The sequence below is a fragment of the Neocloeon triangulifer genome, unplaced genomic scaffold (assembly GCF_031216515.1).
Source record: "Neocloeon triangulifer isolate White Clay Creek 2 clone unplaced genomic scaffold, ASM3121651v1 ptg000015l, whole genome shotgun sequence".
In the NCBI taxonomy this organism is placed as follows: domain Eukaryota; kingdom Metazoa; phylum Arthropoda; class Insecta; order Ephemeroptera; family Baetidae; genus Neocloeon; species Neocloeon triangulifer.
The window spans coordinates 4,851,330-4,873,114 of NW_026775557.1; the positions used below are offsets into that span (position 1 = coordinate 4,851,330).

The window sequence follows — 21,785 nt, forward strand, 5'->3', positions numbered from 1 at the left end:
AAAATGTGTACAATATTATTGTACATGAGCTATACAAACGAAAGTACTAAAACTAGAAGTTGTGAAAACGAGTACAATTTTTGTACATTAAGGTGTACAAAATCATAAGGCATCGCGCGAAACTCAAAATGTTTACACGTTGCCAACAAAATCATAAAGATTTAATAACATTTTTTATTAAATTTAATGTAACATTGAGTTTTTTAAAACCACACTTAATTTTATATTTCTTAAAATCATTATTCTGAAATGATAAACGTGCTTGATTTTAAAATTTATTCATAAAATATCACCAAGAATATCTTAAATGTTGGCATTTCTGGGAGTGCCAGTGTATGACCTGCACTGGCTGCACTTCAGGTTTCGAGTGGCGTGGTTGGAAACGGTTGGAAAGAAAAATGCTTTCCAAATAAAGTCCGTTGAAAGTTTAATTTGACGAGAAGCAGGCTACTTGGCGGGCTGACTTTTGGGAGATGGGAGAAAAATGGGAAGCGACCACATATAAAAGTCTGGTGCAAGAAAAGGTGACCACCAGTAAATTTCTCAAACATAGTGTTTTACTAAGGAACATTTTATTATTAATTTGCAGTGAATTTTTGTATTGAACCCCTGCAACACACTGGATTAATATCACATTAGACGTTTGCGAGCGCACCACATGATCTCGTTTGGATTTAATAGGTAATTTTCTATTTTTATGCGTTTGAATTTGACTTAGCATCATTTTAATTTTTTTGCAGACTCCCTTTCCGTTTCGGCAATGAATGCTAAAGAGGTGAAAAATCTTAAGCTATCTTAGCATGCAGTGATGAAGACACCACCATGAGTATTGAAAGAAGATTTATAAGAATGATGTTTATTTCCATTGATTGTAGGAAAAAACTTTTTAAATTTTTTTAATATGTATCTTTCCAATAAATTTAATGATGTACCAAGCTCGAGCCCAATGTTTACGTTTTCATCATCGATCATTGAAATTTTGTATATGAAATAGAAAATTTTGTACAAAAATTGTACATCCGAGCGTACAAAGTGATGACTGAAGCGGTGTACAAAGATTGTCCACGCGCATACAAAAATTGTATATTGTATAGCTCCCTGTACAAATATTGTGGTGCCAATTCTATACTAAACGTTTTTGTACAGACTTTGTATATAATGTGCACAAAAATATTGTACAGAAGGAACAACTGGGACATTATTCATATTATATGATTTTTGTTTATATTTTACAAATTTACTATATTTTATATTTTTATAGTGCAAAAACGACGTTCTCGTGCTTTTAGCGCCAAAACTGAGAAAATCTGGTGCGTTGACCAATCAGAAAACAGTTGTGCTCAAATCGATAAGCGACCGCAGCTCCCCACGCCGGATCTTTGTCAACTAAATTTTGTATTGTGTATAATCGAGGGTCGCGAGGAGTGACGTTCGTTGGTGTGTCCTTTATTTTATCAAATTCTTCCTTCTCAACTCGTGCCCAGACCGTAAGTCCTCCCTGCTTGACAAGACGTGGCGAAAATCGCCTCCCTGTCTGACCTTTTAGCCGAAATTCGTGGTATTTACCTTAGAAAAACGGATTACAGCGCCCGAACAAAGGTTCAAAATGGCAGCGAGCGATGCGGCGGACGATTCTCTCTACCCGATTGCGGTCCTCATAGACGAGCTGAAGAACGAGGACATTCAGGTAATTTACCCTGTCGGCCAGTTCTTGCCGACGGGCAAAAATTTGAGCCGAACTCGGCCCGTCCGCGTTCACCCGCGGACGTGATTTCTCGACGCAAGGTTATCGGCTTCCTTATTAGTCATGCCGCCTTATTGTGTTCGTTGTTTGATTACACTGCGATTATCACAGCGTTTTAATTAATTTCAGCTGCGTCTCAACTCCATCAAGAAACTGTCCACAATCGCCTTGGCGCTGGGCGTCGAGCGCACACGCAGCGAGCTCATCCCTTTCCTCACTGAGACCATCTACGATGAAGACGAAGTCTTGCTTGCGTTGGCTGAGCAGCTCGGAAACTTCACTCCACTCTGCGGCGGGCCTGAATATGTCCACTGTCTACTGGTATGAGAAAAAATTCAAAATTGTAAAATTATTCAATTAATTTCGGTATGAACGGGCATTTTGCAATAATTGAAGCTCAAGAAGTAATTTTTGAAATTTATGTAGACATATGTAAATAATTTATAAAGAGTTGTTTTGAGACCCAGTTGAGGTTCTTGAATTGAATTTAACTTTGGAATTAATTATATTTTTATATTTAATAAATTGATTTTGTTCTAAAGTTTTAATTAATTGAATATTTTTCTTCAGCCACCACTGGAGTCCTTGGCCACGGTGGAGGAAACTGTGGTTCGAGACAGGGCAGTTGAGTCGCTGCGGCAAATCTGCGCTCTGCACAGCCCAGCAGACCTGGAGAACCACTTCGTTCCGCTGGTTTTGCGTCTCGCTGCTGGTGACTGGTTCACATCTCGCACTTCAGCTTGTGGTCTCTTCAGCGTCTGCTACCCCAGAGTCTCTGCCAACGTGAAAGGTAGGAAGTGAAACTTCATAAAAAAGTGCCATGGGATAACTCATAATTTTTTAAAAGCTTTATTATTAAGTGATAATTATAATAAATAACTTAAATGTCGTGTATTTCTGAGTTGTTTTGGAAATATTTCAAAAGATTTACTATTCAAAGTAGATTCATGAATGGAATTAGGCTAAGCCATGTCAAGGCTAAATATTTTCTTTATTATGCAGTTCATTTTGTAAGGAGATTTCCAAAATATTTTTTTTTAGTAATTTTGCTTGTTAAAATGCTAAAAAATGCTTTCAAACATTTATTTTTCTTTTACTCTATATTCAATACTCTTGATCTTGAACGTTCATAATTTTTATGTATCATGGTTACGCTGTCAAGTCTTGTTTTTTTTTTCAAGACCGTTTTGTCTTTCACAATTTTAAGCCATTTCCTTCAGTGATTCAATGCTGTCATGATAATCCAATAAAATTATTACAGCCGATTTGCGTCACAACTTCCGCAACATGTGTCAGGATGACACCCCCATGGTTCGGCGCGCCGCTGCCACCAAGTTGGGCGAACTCGCCAAAGTAGTCGAGCTCGAGTACCTCAAGGCCGACCTCATCCCCATGTTTGTGAACCTAGCCCAGGATGAACAGGTTAGATTAATCTTTTGAAGATCTGAATTGTTTAAAACTTGATTGCAACTTTAGGATTCAGTTCGTCTTCTGGCTGTCGAGGCCTGCGTCAGCATTGCAACTTTGTTGCAGCAGGAGGACGTTGAGCAGCTGGTCATGCCCACCCTGAGGCAGTGCGCAGAGGACAAGTCGTGGCGCGTGCGCTACATGGTTGCTGAAAAATTCACAGAGGCAAGTTTTTCTCATAATAATATCCACTTAATTGACTTATTATCAAATTGTTTTGAATTGCAGCTGCAAAAGGCAGTTGGACCGGAAATCACAAAGACAGATTTGGTGCCGGCGTTCCAGTCTCTTTTGAAGGACTGCGAGGCTGAAGTTCGTGCTGCGGCCGCTCACAAAGTAAGTTTTAATAATTTAACTTAACATCTTTTAAATTATTACAATCTCAGGTTCGAGACTTCTGTCAAAATCTGGACTCGTACCAGCAGGAGTCGATAATCATGAACAACATCCTGCCCTACGTGAAGGAGCTGGTTGCAGATCCCAACCAGCATGTCAAGTCTGCCCTTGCTTCTGTCATTATGGGTCTCAGCCCCATTCTCGGCAAATACAAGTAAGCTTTTCCAGCACAAAATCAATGGTTATTGAAACGGTTTTAAATTGCAGCACCATAGAGCACCTTCTGCCACTGTTTTTGTTGCAACTCAAGGATGACTGCCCGGAAGTTCGTCTCAACATAATTTCCAACCTGGACTGCGTGAATGAGGTCATAGGAATACAGCAACTGTCCCAGTCACTGTTGCCTGCCATTGTTGAGCTAGCCAGTGACGCCAAGTGGAGAGTTCGTTTGGCCATCATCGAGTACATGCCCCTTCTGGCAGGCCAACTCGGAGTTGAGTTCTTCGACGAGAAACTCAACACTCTGTGCATGACTTGGCTCATTGATCATGGTAAATAATCTTTTTTCTGAAAACCAGAAAATTTTAATAAAATTATTTGCAGTTTTCGCCATTAGAGAAGCAGCAACCCTCAACTTGAAAAAGTTGGTAGAGAAGTTCGGACCTGAGTGGGCACAAAGCACAGTGATCCCTAAGGTGATCGCCATGTCCAGAGATCAAAACTACCTTCACAGGATGACTTGTCTGTTCTGCATTAATGTGAGTTGTTTTAATAAAATTTGCTAGACTTTATTAATATATTATCAATGCTATTTTGACAGGTCCTTGCAGAGGCGTGTGGACCAGACATAACTGCAAAGCACATGCTCCCCACTGTCTTGACCATGGCGTCGGATAATGTAGCCAATGTAAGGTTCAACGTTGCCAAAACTTTGCAAAAAATTGGACCCATTCTTGATATGAGGTAGTTATAATAAATATTTATTTAGGAAATTTGCTAAAAAAATTAAAATTTTCAGCTGTCTCCAAGGACAAGTAAAACCTGTTCTTGACAAATTGAGTGGAGACACAGACGTGGATGTTAAATATTTTGCTACAGAAGCAATTTCAGGTATTCCAGGTAATTAAAATCAATTGAATTACCATTTAAAAACTTAATTTTAACATTCAACTTAACTTTCAGCCCTTGGTTAAGCATCAGTAAATTAACACTTCAAATTAGAGACACCACCATCATAATGTAAGTACAAAATTTAAAATAGAACTATTTTTAGAAATAAGCTTTGAAAATTTCAATTCATAATATATTGATTTATTTGAAGAAGAAAAACTGAGTTTGGAAAAAATTATGGTTTCAGGAGGGAAAGTGAGTCACATTGTCAGGTGCGACATTGAAAACAAACCACGCCGGTTGAAAATTCAGAATCGTAATTTTGTTTTGTTCTCAACCAACCACACTGTCCTTCACTGGTGACTGTTTCTCCCCATTAATTCTCGAAACTTAACACTACTCGTAAGCTTTTATAAGGGATCTAAGTTAAATAGTTTTGTTGCAGAGTAATTATTTGAGCAAATGATGTATCGAGACATGTACGAAACATTTAAAATTGTAATAACTTAAATTAAAGTCATAGTGGAGCAGTTCTTTGTAATTTTGTGCACCAGTTATCATCCTCGTCAGGACTAAATCTAATAATTCAAGCAAACAGAGTTTAGAAAAATTTCTGCGAAATAAATGTTAAGTTTTGTTTGTACCTTGACAAATAACTTTTTGTTGCTCCGATGTGTAAATAAACATACTTAAGAATAAAATGAGATACTGCTGAAAAATAACACAAGTGGTCTTATAAAAATTCTCCACAAACATGCAATTTGACAGGAATCCTCTCGCAAATTAAATTGCTGTTTATGAGTCGTACATATTATTTGTCAAGTGGCTGTTCAGCTAGAAAAGAACAAGTGTTGCAGCAGCGATCACTTAGCCAGATAGAGGATGTCGTGTCAAATGATGGCCAATTTGTATCACGACTCGAGTGCGGCGTCGTGCCCATCGGGGGGCTGCCTTGAGCAATGTTTTAGCAGGTCACGGGTCATTTTAATGTTCTGACTCGGTAGTCGGGGAGAGCGAACTGCCAAAATTAATGAAAAATATTTTAGATGTGTTTTTGTTTGGGAAACAATCCGGAACTCTCGAGAAATTGCGCAATCTTCTATATAATACGTTGGGTAAATTATTTTTAGAAAGTATTGCAACTGTTGATGAATTGGCGAACGCGCACGAGGGTCAAATTAATTTTTCTCGAGCGTGATGGAGCCGCTCGGTATCACGAAAATCCTAATGATGAGTCATTTTTTATCACTTAAACGCCGTGCATCATGATCCTGACCGTGATTAACCCGTGTTAATTGAAATAATTGATCTTTTATAATGAAAAGTGCCGATGATTTGTCTTTGTTTCTTACTGACAACTCAAATATGCCTGCTTTAATTCAGTTTTGAATAAGACAAAGCAGCGATAAACATGTTTTCAGCAAGTTTGGGGAAAAATCTGCAACTCTGATAATATTTATTCCTCATGAATTGAAAATTGATTTTAAAAATTTGAGGATATATATTTTAGTAAAATTGAATTTGCTTCTCCTTCAGTAATCTGGCGACACTTTGGTTCTTCGTGGGCGTCAAACTTACAGAGACGGATCGGCCAAAAAAGCGTCTCCTTTTCATATCAGCGGCGCACTTTGACTTAAAATCGGCGGACAAGAGGCTGCGATGACACCTGTCGCTGCGATTATTTATTTTAGACGTTCCTTCACCCGTGACGATTTTGATTTTTAAAAACCCGAACTTGATAATGTATCCGCCGGCGCTTTTCAATAATGAATAATATTTTAGAAGTACAATTTATCGGCGGGCATCTCGTTTCATTCATTTTGTTGCAAGTTAAAAGAAGGTGACTTTGATTGATGTCATTAGCGCGGCCGGTCTGATATGGGCACTTGTTAAATTCGTCGTAATTATTATCAAGAGCGAGGTGTGCGCTCCATACACCGAAATTCTTTCTTTGAACGGCGTAATTAATTCCCTCATACATACTAAGTAGACACAATGTAGTATCGTCGGCGATGCATTTTATCAGAAGGGCCGATCTCATTTTTTTTTTCGGAACTTACCGCTGCGTGTCACTTGAATTTCGGGGATACGCCTTTGACGCGCGACAGCTTGAGAGATGGCGAGACTGCTCATTAGCCACTCGGCCGGGCCGCGAATGAATTAAGCAGGATTTATTCTTAAGTGCACCGTCGGGTGTCTGCCTTGGGTGAGAAAAAAGAAACGATCGATAACGATTGTCGTATTTTTTCTCTCGTTGTATTTTTCTCTAGCTGCAAAGGTGGCCGTTATACAATATTGTACTTTTCAAACAACGGTGTCTGTGAAGAATCCGGACTGCGAATTGTTTCTGCAGGTGATCTTGATCGCATGGACGAACTCCTCCACGGGCAGTCGCATTTCGCAGACGTTCACAAACATGTACAACTGGCTCAGCGAGTGCGAATTCTGCAAAAAAAATTTTTATATAAAAATTAATTAACTAATGGCACATTGGGGAAGATAATAATTGCATGGATTTAAACAAATTTGAAATAAAGTAAAAATTATTGAAACTGTGGATTTGATCTTTCTGGATAATTCAAAAATTGCAAGGATATTTTTACCTCAGCAATGTTGAAGCAGTATCTGTCATATGATTGGACAAGTCTCTCGTAGCACTTGAGGTTTCGCAGCTGTTTCCTTGTGTTAATAATGCTCTCCACTTTGTCCTTGGACCTGACCACCGCCTCGATGATCGATCTAAACTGGCTGACCATCACTTTTCGGTGCTTTAAAAAATAATTTAAAATACGATTTATCACTTTTGTTCATGTCAATGGAAAATAGAATTTTAATAGTTTATAATTTTAATAAAATACATTAATTATTTTTCTAGGGAAATGTGCAAATTTTCAGTTTTTTTATATTAAAATTTTTTTTTTTAATTAAATTCATTTTATCATTTTCCATATTTTCATTATTTGGGGACATTATTGCTTCTAAATGCAAAATTGCTATAAGAATTATTGTCTTAAAGTATTATTTTATTTGTGTTTAAGATCAATAAACTAAATTTAAATTTCAACTAAAATAATTCTCACGCACTTTCATGTTAATAAATAAATAATTTTGCACATTACCTTTGTCATCCTGTGCAGTTTTTGCCGCAACTCGTGTTTCCGCGTGGCATTTAACTCGGCCCTCATTTTCCTCTTAACAATCTCGATGGGCACATCCCGAGACGAGACGACGTCCTGACGATCGAAAAAATAGTAATCACAAACGGTCAATCTGACGAATCGGAAATTTGATTAATCACACTCACTTTGAGCGGCGCTTTGATGGCCCGCCGATAGCTGCTGACCGGCGTCGAGCCGATGAAGTCTTTGAGCAAAGAGGCGCCCACGTTCAAGTCTCCGTATTCCTCGACGTGGCTCGTGTTCGTCCGCGATCGCACCACCTCAAATTGGTGGTGCAACGTCTCTCGACCCAAGTCTTCCTACACATCATAATTATATTGATTGATTAAAATATTTAAAAATTAACGTTGAACCTGCTCCGTGTCCTGCATCCACATCACACTGAACACGTCGCCTAGGTAGGTGTTACGCAGGTTGTCGAAGTAACAGGCGTAAGACGATTCGTGCGGATCTGCCGCGGTTATAACGAAAACTGAAGCATAATTGAATTTTTAGAATCAAGATTGGCTTTAATTTTGAATTTATGCAACTGTTTGTATCGTCGGGAAGTAGAGCGTCAAACATAGAGCCTGACTCGCAAGCTTCAACATAGAGGACCATCTGAAATTAAAATTTCACTAGGGAAAGAAAAGAAATTCAAAAATGAAAGTTGACAATGGAGGTAGATTATATATCAAGGGAAATTATGACTGGGCTTGGGCTGTATCATTCATCCATAATTCATGTTATTAAAAATTGGCGTTGGCCTGGTTTTAAATTCAAAGTTAAAAATTTTGATAAGTAACAAATGAAATGAAAGCTTTTTAATTGTGCTTAATAATTTAGTGTAGTAAAAATAAAAGTAATAAAATAATGTACTAAAAAAAAAATGTTTTTGTAAAATCATCATAAACAAATATTAAGTACTAATATTATGTTTTTTATAAATATTTAATTTTTGCTTCACTTTTTTATAAATTTTATATTTAATTTTATACCGGAATTCTGTTTAATTCTGTCACTTTAATGCAAAGAGAACTTCGAATTTTGTAACTTTTTGTGTTTACCAAAATAAACATCATGAATATATAAAATTAGACGACCTTTGCAAACTTGTTCTGCACCGACATCTCCTGCAAAGTGGTCAGCAGCTGGGAGGCGTAGAGCACGTCCGAGGGCATGGCCAGCAAGCCGGGAGCCCCGTGGTCGACGAAATTGACGAAGATGTGGTCGTGGGGACCGCTGAAAGAAATCGAAAGTCACGTGTTACACGCTCGACTCTCAACATAGGGTCACTGCTCGCTCACAAGTGACCTCTTGTTCTTATCAGAAACCGTCGCAATAATCATTGACAGTTTTAAAAGTTTTTCCTCAACTTACGTTTCCAAAACGCGACCAGAGCCGATTCCGTTGACCGCATCCTTGTCCCCTCGTAAAACTGCGAGGAAGGTCGAAGAGTTAACTGCCTAAAAATTTGAAAACCTACGTGAAAATATAATAATTGATTAATTGCAATTCACTTCTCCAGTGTAGTCTTTGGGGACGTTTTCATAGACATTGAAGCCACCAGGTTCATTTATAATCACGCCCTGCGTTGGATTTCTATCAAACATGAAACCAACTATTTTATTATTTGAAAATTTTTCGTGTATATTTACTATTTTTAGTTACATCAAAATCAGATTTATTCAGGAGTGATGATCTTTGATTGTTTTTAATAATAATTAAATTTTTGGTATTTTTATATAATAATTTAAATGATTTGAAAACAAAAAATTTAAATAAATACGTAATTATTTCTAGACATTAATTTACAAACTCACTCTTTGCTGTTAGCTATGTCATCAAACATCATTACGATGATATTTTCATTAGGAATTCCATTGCCTCGAAGGATCTGATATGCGTGGCAAAGATCAGCCTTGAAAATTTTGCATAGAATTAAAAAATGAAATATATTCATATCTAAAAATATTCTGAAAAAAATGACGGAGAAAAAGAGATAGGAAGTGTCAGTACCTGGTGCCTATAGTTGTAAAACTCCTTTGATCCCGCTACAAGCAGAGCCCACTTTTTGCCATTGCGAGGCAAACTCTGCGAATTAAGGGCCTCGGCCACCACGCAGATGGAAAAAAGCGCGACCAAACCAACTGGGCGCCACATCCTAACTGCCAGCAGCCACTGTGCGGAACAAACAGATAAATAAAGAAATAAATAAAGGTCGTCATTATCACTCGCATAGAGCACCACATGCAGAGGAGCGGAGGATCGGGATTGATTAATCGAAGCGACTTGCAGAGATCAATCTGCCCCCTCTGTTTTAAACAAGCGCGACACTCAATCTCAATCGCTCATCCGCGAGCTGCGGGAAGCTCGTGTGCTGCCTGTGTTTCTCAACGCGACGCGCACAGCGTGATTTGTTTTAATTTATTTCCTAATCTCGTCGTCTTCGTCCGATATCAAAGCTTACATCTCTTTTTTTATTTAATTTAATTTAATAGATTAAATTTGGTTTAAATTTTTTTACCAACTCACTTTTGCCTAAAATTATTTTCTTTTTTTGTGGAAACGGATGTAATTCTTTGTCAAGTAATTTATTTGCTTTTAAATTTTTTTTTAAACTATACGATAACTGCATCAAAATTTTCAATTTTCAATTTAATTAAAATACTACATGAAAGACGCATAATATTAATAATATTTTCTTTGGTCAAGCATGAATCTTTTTAGAACCCCTTTTTTCATTACTGGACGTGATTGTTTATAGAAATTTTGGGCGAGCCTCAGCTCTCGCACGGCACCGCAATTACGAATACGCCTTTTGCCGGACTTGATCCAACTCAAAATGCGCAAGACGTCTCGCTCGGTATAATTCAAGAGCGTTTAGAATTAGAAAAGAAAAGGGCAGCCGAATTAAGTAAGGGTTTGTGGCGTCTCAGAAATTACACGAGTAGCAGCGAGAATGAATGCGCGCGTTGTTGAAAAATAATGCGCCTGCCCAACCAAACTACTGATGGGATAATTACACGTCCCGAAATTTTCTCGACCAGAGCAGCTTGCTATTTATTTTCCCCTTTTATTACAATAAGTGTTGTTGCTGCTGTTTTGTATAATCCTTTTAATTGGAGGGGTTCCAATGGGCTTAATTTTTTTTCATCTTAGCAAACGTGGGAGGAACAGAGAAAACAGCTTCAGATTGAAAGATAGCGAAAGTTACTTAAATGTGGTAAATACATAGTTTATACCATAAGCAGCATTCAAATATTTTTACCATTTTAACCAAACACGACGACGATTATTATTATTATTATTTTTTGACCAATTTCGTAGTTTCGAACTGAAAAATTTTAATTTCCAAATTGTTTGGTGTTATCACATAGTTTGTTGCAAATTTCTTAATTCTATAGTTAAATATTGAAAAGATAATTAGTTGTATGCAACTATGTATGTATATGCACAAGACAAGTCCACCAATAAAGCTCCATTTAATTTGTATCAATTTAAAAATCAGATGAACACCAAATATATTATATAAATTTATATTATGGGTATAATAAATTAAATATATAACATTTTAAGAATAGTATTTGAATATAATTAAAAAAATTCATGTGAAAAAAAATTAAATATAATTGTTTAAATAAAGTTTTTAGTGTTTTAAATATTTTTAATTTCGGTTTTTTATTCAAAAGTGATATTAATTACAACATAATTTAAACCAACTAAAAAATGTTGTAAACATCTTATAATTTATTCTTTTAAACTAAAGACATTTAAAATTTATTTTTATTGAAGATAGTTGCCATGCTTAATCAAGCAAAATTTATTATTCCAAGATTAAATTAAAATTCACGGAATAATTTTTATCTAATTTTGGGTTACGTGATTGCTTTCTAACTTTGTATTAGTGCAGATTGTAAAAGTTTTAATTTATAAACTGATTATTATTATTTTAAATACATTATTTTATTTATTCTACTTCAATCACTTTTTAACGTCTTTTATATTTTAAGCAAAAACATCTCAGCGTGTTGCCAGTGAAAAATAAAACCTCAAAACGGATACCTAATAGAATAATTTACAGAGCTGCTCATTGAATAAATCCATATTCATCAACATTATATATTGGCGAGGGAGCAGAATTTTCGCAACCGCTGCGCGCGGTTAGTTGGCGAGTTTTATTGCTCGCCGCGTATCAGGTTGCCGACGCATTTTATCCTTTTTAGTTTCGTCGTCCAGCTTGCACGGTGTGATATTATTCCGGCTTTATGCTAATACGGCGTTAATTTGAATACCTGTTGATTTGGTTCCGAAAAATATTGCAGCACTCTTCATAAAACCGGCATACGGTTCCAAAGTGCCCTCATTAGAGTGCCGCTGCCGCAATAAAATGAGTGTGCGGCCGTATTAAAATAATACCCATATACGCGACTCTCTCGGCTCGCCCCGGTGCTTTTAATAAGGCAAAAGCGGCTCCTTGATAATCGACCACTAATGGAGCTGCGGCTATTATGAACGATTAAGTACGGCGTGGCCATCATCTGTGATTATACCCCAAGAGTGCTGACATAGCGTCGCGCACTTTTAGAAAATTTCAGACAGGTCTGTTCCATGGGAAAATTCCCTCGAAAAGATTTGCTGCGGCCCAACCTCAATTTGACCGTGATTGTTCCCCATGCATACCATAGTTTAGAATAAAATAATATATTGTGCATAATTTTTCAAGTGTTCAATTATATCATCAACTTTTTTCTTAATTATTGTAGCAAAGTTTTTCATTATTTCTGAATTACTTTTTTGCAATTTACAATAATTTTTTAAGTATAGTAAAATATTTTTTTTATTATATTCTTCACAAAATTGACCAAGCAAAATAAAATTATTATTATTTTTTTTTTACAAATAATATTATTATTATTAATTATTCTTTTTTTTTTGCTTGAAACACTAACATAATTTTATTAATATTACAATATTAGGAATAGAATATTAAAGTATATTATTTTATAATTTTATATCTTGTAAGAAAAATATTACACGAGCTTCTGACGGAACTTTAAATATAAAATTATGAATTAAGAATAATATATCAAAAATTACATCTACATAACTTTATTTATTTCTATTTATAGTCAAAATCCCTATTGAAATGTTCGCTCACTTTTCACACAGGCTAGGAATGTGATTTTTTTTCATTCCAGAGACTCAGTCTTCATTAAACGTATGCAACCTGACACTGCAGCGCACCAGAAGGTTCACAAAGGGGATGCTGATCCCTAGCAGCGGCAAATCCGTCTCGGCGTTGTGTTTCTCTTTTGATGCTCTCTCGATCTCGGTCTGTTCCAGCCAAATGAGTATAAATGTTTTCTAAACAGATTAAAATCTCCTTTGTACTTGATTACGAATTGAATTTGATATCAGCAACTCTTTATTGAAATAAAATAACAAAAAGGGTGGATTAGAATGATATTTGATTTTTATTCTCTGGGCGCGGGTAAATCAGATAAAGGTGAAGAGATGGAGGAATTTACTTGGTGATGCCACCGTATCAAATTAAATACCGCCGAATTTCGTATTGTGGTTTCTGCCTCCGATTTCACGTGTGCAATCAGCACATGTGTTTTTTGGGACGAAACACCAAAGACCCTGCTATACCTGCTGCTTGTGTAAAAATACATAACTTGATCTCTTTGGAAGGTCCCTTATGATTTTACCCGCAGCTTTGTCTTTTGAATAGGTGAGTTTGCTGTCACTTATGCTCGGGTTCATCCGTCACTCTGAATCCCAAAGTCTGTCCACCTGACTTTTATCTCAACTGGTGCGGCTGATCCGATTGCAGCAGCGCAATATCCGTGTTTGTGTGAAATAAAAAAAAAGAGGTTTGGCTCTTCGTTTTTCTCACATGTTTAATAATTTACAAGATACAAGTTACTTAGTCTTAAAAAAGACTTTCCAAGCATCAGATTAATGTTGTTGCGTAAAAATTAAATGAATATTTGTTCACATCAGATGTGTCAAATGATAAAAAAAAAATCTAATTTCACAATTTTTGCTTGAGTTTTGCATTTCATAAGTTTCAAATAATTTATTTCAAGCTTTTCAAACAAAAAGTAAAGCAACCAAACATCTACAGCTTGTTAGCTTTTATGAAAATTTCATTGTCCTCATTGGTATTCTTATAACAAATTAACAACGAATTTACAAATTTATAAACTATGCATTCCTAGAAGCGAGACAACAAATCCTTAACAAAAAATTTCCGGGGGCGAATTTCAAAGGGGAGGGATCGAAGGCGGCATATTAAAGTTAATTTTCTCAAAGGAATATATAAAAAAGCGGCAGACTCCACCCAAGCAGAAGCGAACCGCTTTTTCAGATCGGAAACATGGGTATCGTCTTATAAAAAAATTCGAGCATGTTTTCTTAAATGTTGTAATTAAATAGCACACATACGTGCGGCCCATTCAAATCATGCAAATAATAATCATCCTCGTAAAGCGACGCACGCGATTTTTTGCTTATTAAGAACGATTTTCCCCGTAGGTGTAATTCCTAGGCCATCTCTTTCGGCTCGGATTTCTCAGGTACTGCTGGTGGCCGATTGATAATCTTCGAGCCGGCCGAGAAAATAAATTTAATTCTCTTCACTCACTTAGCCGATGATCCTCTTATAGTAAGACGCGGATTCTGCCACAAACAATGAGCGGTTTATTCGCTTCTCCCGCATGAGGTCGTCGTCTTTCGCCCAAGCCGAATCGAAACACTCGCATGACGCAAAATTGACGTGCTACACATCTCAGCCACTTCAAATTAAGCCCCCCGAACATTTTCCAAACATCGCCTGATATTATTTTTTGCGTAACGCTGTAGCAACAATTTTTAAAACAAATTTAATTTGAAAGCAGGAAAAGCCGACAGCCTGAACTGTTATTTTTTGCCCTCCACGGAATGCTCGGCTCGGAAAGTGTGATGAACTTGGCTTTGACTTTTTTCAATAATAGCTTACCAAAGGAAACCTAATATTGGCTCGTCGGCGAGGCGATTATAAGTCTTAAAATATTTGTTTCCAGCCATAACAAGCGCGCAGGCAGTGCACCTTGATACTTGAAACTGAGTGCAAGGGATTATTCCTGCATCATCAGGTGCACAATATTCCGTTTCAAAGCCCATCTGGTTATAATACAAACGCCTGCATTTTTAGATGCACCACCGCAAGTTATTCTAGCCAATATTCCAAGTAAATTGTTTGCATTTGGAATATGGTAAGCAAATAAATTAAAAATAAATTAATAAATAAATTATAATAATAATAACAAAATGGAATATTAAAATTTTTATTATAAAATTTATTTTTTTAATTGTTTATCCCTTATAATTGGCTTTTTAGCTTTTTCATGAGTAAAATTTATCTTAAAAGCAATTTTATATAACATATTAGTTTAATTAAAAATACAAAAGTTTCAGTTCTCTAATATTGAAATTAGATAAAAGGTCGTATGCAAATTCTGCAATGCTGATATTTTCCAACGGTAATTAAGGGCAATTTGATTATCTTCAAGAAAATGGAAATGGGCAACCTGCATAAAATATTGTAAAATAAAAAAAGTCATTAAATGAGGACATTTTATTTAAAATTTTACATCAGTATTGAGTGGCATTCCATATGGCAATTTATTTATACTCGTCATAAAAACACCTCTGACGATGAAGAGATATTTTGTGACTTTTTAAATTGCCCTAAAAGCACTACTGGGAGTTTTCTGTCAGGTGCAGAGACGTAAAATATTTTCGATTTGGGTGCCGCTTAGCTGGTGAATAAATCGGCCGTTTCATCTGCATATTAGATATAGCAGCGCAAGAGAAAGAGATGAGAAGAGGAAAAACCAGTAGCCCTTTGGAAAGCACCTGGAAGCTACCGAATTGACTCGCGCGACCGTGAAACAGGTTCACCCTTAGCATACCTCGGCCTTTTTTCACTTAATACCCTCAGGTTGTCATCCGAGGAAGATTTTTTCCATCTCGTGTGTGCTGGATTGTTGTATAATTATTTTCTTTCGTCCGCCAGACACCCTAAGGGCGAAGAGGGCAATCAGGCTACCGCGTTTCGTTGTGCGCGGCCCTGCCTCCTGCTCCGTGTCCTCTGTAATAAGTCACTCTCGATATGGCCCTACAAATTATACGCTAGCTACCGAAAATTCGAATCACAATGCACGTATTTTCGGAACAAACTTCATTATTGGGTCCGATTAGAGCCAGATTGAGAATTATATTTGGAGAACCACACACGAGGTACCAATCTGCGGCGGAAATGATAGTTGTGGAGAGACACTCTCGGCGGAATACTTTTCCTCTTTGTTAATTTGAATTTTTGATGAGGTGAAACTAAATTACACGTTTTCTGATTTTTAAACCGAAAATCTAGAACATGCGTTAGCAGAAAAATGAAGAAAATAAATAAAATTATTCGAAAAGGAAAAAAATTTATATTTATATTTCGAAAGGTTATTTTTTTTAAGTTTTGAATTTTTTATTATAATTTTTATGACCCGCTAAGGTGAGTTGTCGTGCAGGCTGCATAGCATCGCATTTAACACTTTGTGCATCACAAAATACCGATTTCCTGTATCCAGCGTACTGAAAAATGATCAGAGCCAATTACAGCCTGCTGTGATTTTCCCTTTTCAAGCAGCTTCAAGGAATTATACAAGCCGATTCCTGCAGCTACTGCATAATTGCATCTCCTGAAGATGCTGCTGCTGGGACAACACGGGCAGATATGCGTGCGTTTAATAGCCGCGGCCGCGCGTCTTGGCGGTCTGCCCCGAGTCTGTTTGCACGACATGCACCTTTTATTGAGCCGCGCACCGCAGCTTTATTATCTGGAAGTTGAGGAGATGTACTGAAGAAAGGATGAAAATAATCACTAGTGAAGGAAATAATGAATTGGAAAAGTTGGAAAACCTTCTTCTGCCATTTCTTCAATATGAATTGACACTTCATTCTCCTGTGTTTCCCTGATTAAAAAAAATGTCTTCAATATCTAGTTAAAAATTAATAAAGCTAAACTGGATGGAAGTTATTTATAAATTGTTATTGATTCATTAAAAGACATTGCCTGAAAAATTTAAAAAGGGAAATAGAGCGAGTTAGCTCAAAATATAACCTATAGAAAAAAGTGACTAAATAAATAATTAAAATGGCAAAACTCCATAACAAGTATTTTCAGCTTATTGACTTACTTTTTTAACAAAATTTTGGTTTCAGCTACACACCTTTTTAAAAATAAAAATTTTACACCAAGGCAACATGACAAAGAAAAATGACAGACACGCGTCATTGATCATTATGAAATTTTATCCACCACTAATTATTTTAAGGGTAATTATGGTTATTTTCCAAGGTGATATTCCTATAATTTGTTATAATGAGGAGGAAGAAGGCTCTTGAACAGGAGAGAATAATTATTCAAGACTGAAATAACTTCAAGCCTGCGCTAGTTTAGTGACATTATCTTGACGAAAGATAAATTCTTGAGACTGAAAGAAAAATTGCAGTCACAGCACCAAAGAAAAGATAAGAAATAATTACTACACTGAGCATTACAAATGATCATTCACTTCTGGCAGGTCAATTTTGCATGAAATGTGGAGAAATGGGCTTGCATATAAAAGGACTCGCTAATTTGTGCGCTCATCATAAGTTTCTTACTTTCTGGTACGATGAGGTGTCTTGCATTTATTTTGGTAGTCTTCCCGATTCAGGTGAACTATATTTCTACGTTTTTAACTGATTCGCCAATTTCTCCTAAATCCACTTGTCTTAAAACCACCTTCCTCATTTTCCCTTTTTTAATAAACCTATACAAATCGCACTGATTTTTTTATTTCAAATTTTCTGTATAATAATACAATACCGATACATTAGTAAACTTAAAACAAGGCTGATTTAATATTTATTCAAAACTTTTTTATTCGCTAGATATGCTCAGTCAACTTTTCTTTAAATTTAATTATCAGCATTTGAATACAGGTATGCAGTACTTTAGTTTTTTTAAACAAAAGTTGTTGCCTTGTAAGTAATATTTGATAAATTTACAACTTTTTTTTTGTCCATACAGAAAGTTTTTCTTAATACCTATCTATAGATCTATATAATTTTCTATCACCTCTATCACAGATGATTCCCAAATATTCTTAACATTATTATCTTGGGAATGGCAAAAGGCCGATAACGCAGATCTCCCCTATGTATTTAATTAATTAATGCATATTAATTTAACAAGTTACTAACAGTAGTAGAGTTTGAATGAGAATAAGAGCAGGGTTGTTTGTTTTTATTAAATTTATATATCTATATATTTTTATTTTTAATTTTTACCTTTTACCTCATTTCTTTTTTTACAATAATTACTCTTTTTAATAGTTTGATTTAATCAAATTGACAAATTGGTAAAGGCGATGAGTATGCTAAATAATATATTACGTCTTTATAATCTGAATGAAAATGACAAAAGGGATTTAACTGATTTGAACACAATATTTACTAACAATGGCAGTACACTTTTTGAAATTAGCTTATCTAGAATAATTTTTTTTAAGATATCGGCTTCCGATTTGTCTTGGTTGAATGATTATAAAAATGAATCTCAAAGACAATATGTGGCTGAAAAAGTGTGGCCGTTGAACAACAAGGAAACAAAATTACATGATGATTCTTTCATAGCCAAAAAAAGTAAGTTAGGAGATCATAAACAATTTTTATTTTCTCATAAATAAACATGATGCTAGGATTCAAGCGACAAGTTCCAGCTACTACTGATTCAAATACAACAGATCTAACGACCACTGCAGAATCAACTACTACGGGACCAACAACAACTGCAGAACCGACAACAACTGAGCCAACCACCGCCGAAGGATCAACTACTGCGGGACAAACAACAACTGCAGAATCGACAACAACTGAGCTAACCACCGCCGAAGGATCAACTACTGCGGGACCAACAACAACTGCAGAATTGACAACAACTGAGCCAACCACCACTGTAGAATCAACTACTGCGGGACCAACAACAATTGCAGAATCAACAACAACTGAGCCAACCACCACCGAAGGATCAACTTCTGCGGGACCAACAACAACTGCAGAATCGACAACAACTGAGCCAACCACCACAGTAGAATCAACTACTGCGGGACTAACAACAACTGCAGAACCGACAACAAATAAGCCAACCACCACTGTAGGATCAACTACTACGGGAGCAACCACAACTGCAGGGTCAACCATCACAGCGGGTTCAACTACTACAGGGCTGACTACATCTGCAGACTCAACTACTACAGGACCAATAACTACTGCAGGATCGACAACAACTGAGACAACCACCACAGTAGGATCAACTACTTCTAGACCCACCACAACTGCAGGGCCAACCATCACAGCGGGTTCAACTACTACAGGGCCGACTACATTTGCAGGATCACCTACTACAGGACCAACAACTACTCTAGGATCTACAACAACTGAGCCAACCACCACTGCAGGATCAACTAATACGGGACCAACCACAACTGCAGGGTCAACTACTACAGGACAAACAACTACTACAGGATCAACTACTACAGGGCCGACTTCATCTGCAGGGTCAACTACTACAGGACAAACAACTACTATAGGATCAACTACGACGGGGCTGACCACCACTGCTGGTCTAACAACTACTGTGCTAACAACAGTAACCATTCCACCATATTGTGCATTACAACCAAAAAATTGCTTTTCCAAGGGTTTTGCGGTAAGTGAGATGTGATGTTCTGACAATTTATTCATTGATTGTTTGATTCATCCATCAAACAGATTATGCCAAAATGTTGTGTCAGTCCGCCTTCAACGCTAGTAGCTTTTAACGGGCCAGACCATGCCTGCCGAGCAACCAGAGGTGCTCTGAAAGCGTTCAATGTTTTCTTGCTAAATAAGCAGCAGCGATTCATCAACTCACCAACAAACTCAATCCTCTTCCAAAGTTTGAAAGTAAAAAAAGCTCTGGGGAGAAGGGCTGTGAGTCTTGCAAATTATTTAGCTTATTTCTTTTATTATTGATATATAAAATTCAGTGCTTCGTCAACTGCTACTTGAAGCAAAAAGGGGCCGTATGTTTCATTTCAAAGCATTTGTCTTTGATACATCTTTCATGTTAAAAATTTGAATTTTATTCAGATGTCAGCTACTAATGTAATCGATACCGCCAAGCTAACCTCTTTGTTGACCACCACGCAAACCGATGCCGCCTGGAAGTCCAAAATTTCAACAGCGATAACAGATTGCATATCTATCGTTGAAGGTTCAAAGAAAACAAGTCAATCATTGCTTCAAAAAAATTTAATTAAAATTTCTAGGGTTAAGCATTCCTGACTTCGTTTCCCAAAGATCCACATGCCCTGGTAAAGCTTTTGTCATTGCACAATGCGTCGTCCTCAAAACAATAAGTGTAAAATAAAATATTTTTAAAATTATGTTTGATATTTTTACCATTTAAACTTTCAAAATGCAGAATTGCCCAACAAAAGGTGAAACGAAATTTATTTTTAGTTATCATGAAATATTATTATTAATGTAAATACTTTTCCAGTGAACACGAAAATCTGCATGAGAAAGTACAACTTTTTCAACAGATGCACTTGCAATATATTTAAAACGCAAGCATTGAACAAGCAAGTCGGAGTTGCTAAACAGAAGAAATTAAAGAAAGTCAAAGTTACTTACAATAAGAAGGGAAAAGACATCAATGGGAATGAGCTAGAAATTGTGGAAATGAGCAAAGACGAGAATAAGAAGAAAGGTAAGAAGGCAAAGAAAAATAAGGGAGGGTTAGATGGGCAAAATGGAATAAAAAAGGCTAAAAAAGAGAAGAAAGTGAAAGTCAAGACGGAAAAGACGAAGGAAAAAAATATTAAGAAAGGAAAGAAGGATAAAGAACAGTTAAATGAAAACAAGAAAAATGGACTAAAAAAAGTTAAAAAGGCAAAGACCGCTAAAGAGGGGTTGAAAAGAGAAAAAGGAAAGAAAGAAAAGAAGGTCAAGAAAGAGAGGGGAGAATTAAAAAAGAAAATTGAAAAGAAGCAGAATGGGCCCAAATATGTCAAAAAAGAAATGAAAGTTAAAAACGAGAAGAGCGTGGTTGTGGCTGGAGAGGTTGAAGAGAATAATGTAAAAAAGGAGAAGTTGTATGGAAAAGTGGAGAAAACAGCGGAGAAAAAATTAAAGAGACAAGAAACAAGTAAAAATTCTGTCAAAGGTTTAAAGGCAGACAAACAGAAAGAAAATGAAATTATCTCAAATGGTAAAAAAGGCAGCAAAAAGGAGAGTCAAAGAATGGGAGGCATCAAAGTAAAAAAGGAGAAGCTCGGTAACAACGCTGATGCAACCCGAATCAACACTGAAAACGACATTAAACTAGCTTGAGCTTTAACGAAAATTCACTGATATGAATTCTTGGCTACGATTTAACGTTCTTTATTCTTCTAAATAGTGATTGAAAGTTGTGTGTTTGACTAAATATTAAATAAAATTATTTCTTTGCAATACAAAAAGCTTGAATTATTCATATTAATAAAAAAAAATTACCTTGCATCGTCTTAAATTACAAGTATTATAAATTCTGTGTTAAGCTTAAGAAAAATAAAATGCAACCTGCTCAACACTAATGTTGGTCATATTGCCTAGCTTCTACAATGGTTAAAAAATGTCATTATTATTAAATAGCAAATACTAACAATACTATCAATTGGTTAGTAATTTTGTGCACTCTTTTCCCTAAAGTTAAAATTGAATTTAATGAATTCATGTACTAATTATTTATAATTTGATATCGGAAAACTCTGATGGCAATAAAAAAAAAATTGAGATTAAAACTGTGCGTGGCATTTTAATTCAATAGGCTAGTATTTTCTTGGCTTAGCTATCATTTT

At 36.1% G+C, this 21,785-nt stretch overlaps 3 protein-coding genes and 1 long non-coding RNA gene across 5 annotated transcripts; 3 read left to right on the plus strand and 1 right to left on the minus strand.

Annotated features, from left to right (window-relative positions):
- The first annotated feature begins 1,351 nt into the window (after positions 1-1,351).
- LOC132202191 (serine/threonine-protein phosphatase 2A 65 kDa regulatory subunit A alpha isoform) lies at positions 1,352-5,379 on the plus strand. Its single transcript, XM_059628951.1, has 14 exons — positions 1,352-1,487; positions 1,587-1,687; positions 1,874-2,065; positions 2,315-2,534; positions 3,006-3,166; positions 3,221-3,376; positions 3,440-3,547; positions 3,598-3,761; positions 3,815-4,098; positions 4,151-4,305; positions 4,368-4,510; positions 4,566-4,666; positions 4,730-4,786; positions 4,905-5,379. The coding sequence occupies exons 2-13, from the start codon at positions 1,607-1,609 to the stop codon at positions 4,738-4,740; spliced, it is 1,776 nt and encodes a 591-aa protein (XP_059484934.1). The 5' UTR covers positions 1,352-1,487; positions 1,587-1,606; the 3' UTR covers positions 4,741-4,786; positions 4,905-5,379.
- Positions 5,380-6,878: 1,499 nt separating this feature from the next.
- On the minus strand, positions 6,879-10,152 carry LOC132202350 (legumain-like). 2 transcript variants are annotated; one of them, XM_059629202.1, is made up of 12 exons: positions 10,050-10,152; positions 9,835-9,996; positions 9,639-9,736; positions 9,336-9,417; positions 9,196-9,281; positions 8,919-9,057; positions 8,367-8,436; positions 8,190-8,308; positions 7,962-8,135; positions 7,777-7,890; positions 7,261-7,425; positions 6,879-7,102 (listed from the first exon to the last, which is right to left on the minus strand). In XM_059629202.1, the coding sequence occupies exons 1-12, from the start codon at positions 10,065-10,067 to the stop codon at positions 6,962-6,964; spliced, it is 1,368 nt and encodes a 455-aa protein (XP_059485185.1). In that variant the 5' UTR covers positions 10,068-10,152; the 3' UTR covers positions 6,879-6,961. The 2 variants fall into 2 exon arrangements, with proteins under 2 accessions (XP_059485185.1, XP_059485186.1); XM_059629203.1 differs by having other exon boundaries at positions 10,054-10,139.
- A 7,370-nt stretch (positions 10,153-17,522) lies between these two features.
- On the plus strand, positions 17,523-18,775 carry LOC132202651 (uncharacterized). Its single transcript, XR_009442390.1, has 3 exons — positions 17,523-17,576; positions 18,414-18,546; positions 18,603-18,775. It is a non-coding gene; the product is annotated as an uncharacterized LOC132202651 (long non-coding RNA).
- A 184-nt stretch (positions 18,776-18,959) lies between these two features.
- LOC132202424 (axoneme-associated protein mst101(2)-like) lies at positions 18,960-21,393 on the plus strand. The gene is made up of 8 exons (XM_059629334.1): positions 18,960-19,388; positions 19,455-19,612; positions 19,675-19,875; positions 19,932-19,967; positions 20,035-20,158; positions 20,214-20,305; positions 20,369-20,384; positions 20,447-21,393. Exons 3-8 carry the CDS (start codon positions 19,678-19,680, stop codon positions 21,277-21,279), a joined length of 1,299 nt encoding a protein of 432 aa, XP_059485317.1. The 5' UTR covers positions 18,960-19,388; positions 19,455-19,612; positions 19,675-19,677; the 3' UTR covers positions 21,280-21,393.
- Positions 21,394-21,785: the final 392 nt, after the last annotated feature.

What these genes read in the sequence shown, in the direction of transcription:
- LOC132202191 (XM_059628951.1), top strand. Translation starts at nt 1,607, where the DNA reads ATGGCAGCGAGCGATGCGGCGGACGATTCTCTCTACCCGATTGCGGTC. An exon ending in TGAAGAACGAGGACATTCAG is followed by an intron (nt 1,688 to 1,873) that starts GTAATTTACCCT and finishes AATTAATTTCAG; the next exon opens with CTGCGTCTCAACTCCATCAA. An exon ending in CTTGTCTGTTCTGCATTAAT is followed by an intron (nt 4,306 to 4,367) that starts GTGAGTTGTTTT and finishes CTATTTTGACAG; the next exon opens with GTCCTTGCAGAGGCGTGTGG.
- LOC132202350 (XM_059629202.1), bottom strand. An exon ending in GGATGCAGGACACGGAGCAG is followed by an intron (nt 8,136 to 8,189) that starts GTTCAACGTTAA and finishes TATGATGTGTAG; the next exon opens with GAAGACTTGGGTCGAGAGAC. An exon ending in AACTGCACAGGATGACAAAG is followed by an intron (nt 7,426 to 7,776) that starts GTAATGTGCAAA and finishes TATTTTTTAAAG; the next exon opens with CACCGAAAAGTGATGGTCAG.
- LOC132202424 (XM_059629334.1), top strand. Translation starts at nt 19,678, where the DNA reads ATGCCAAAATGTTGTGTCAGTCCGCCTTCAACGCTAGTAGCTTTTAAC. An exon ending in AAGCTCTGGGGAGAAGGGCT is followed by an intron (nt 19,876 to 19,931) that starts GTGAGTCTTGCA and finishes TATAAAATTCAG; the next exon opens with TGCTTCGTCAACTGCTACTT. An exon ending in ACTTGAAGCAAAAAGGGGCC is followed by an intron (nt 19,968 to 20,034) that starts GTATGTTTCATT and finishes AATTTTATTCAG; the next exon opens with ATGTCAGCTACTAATGTAAT.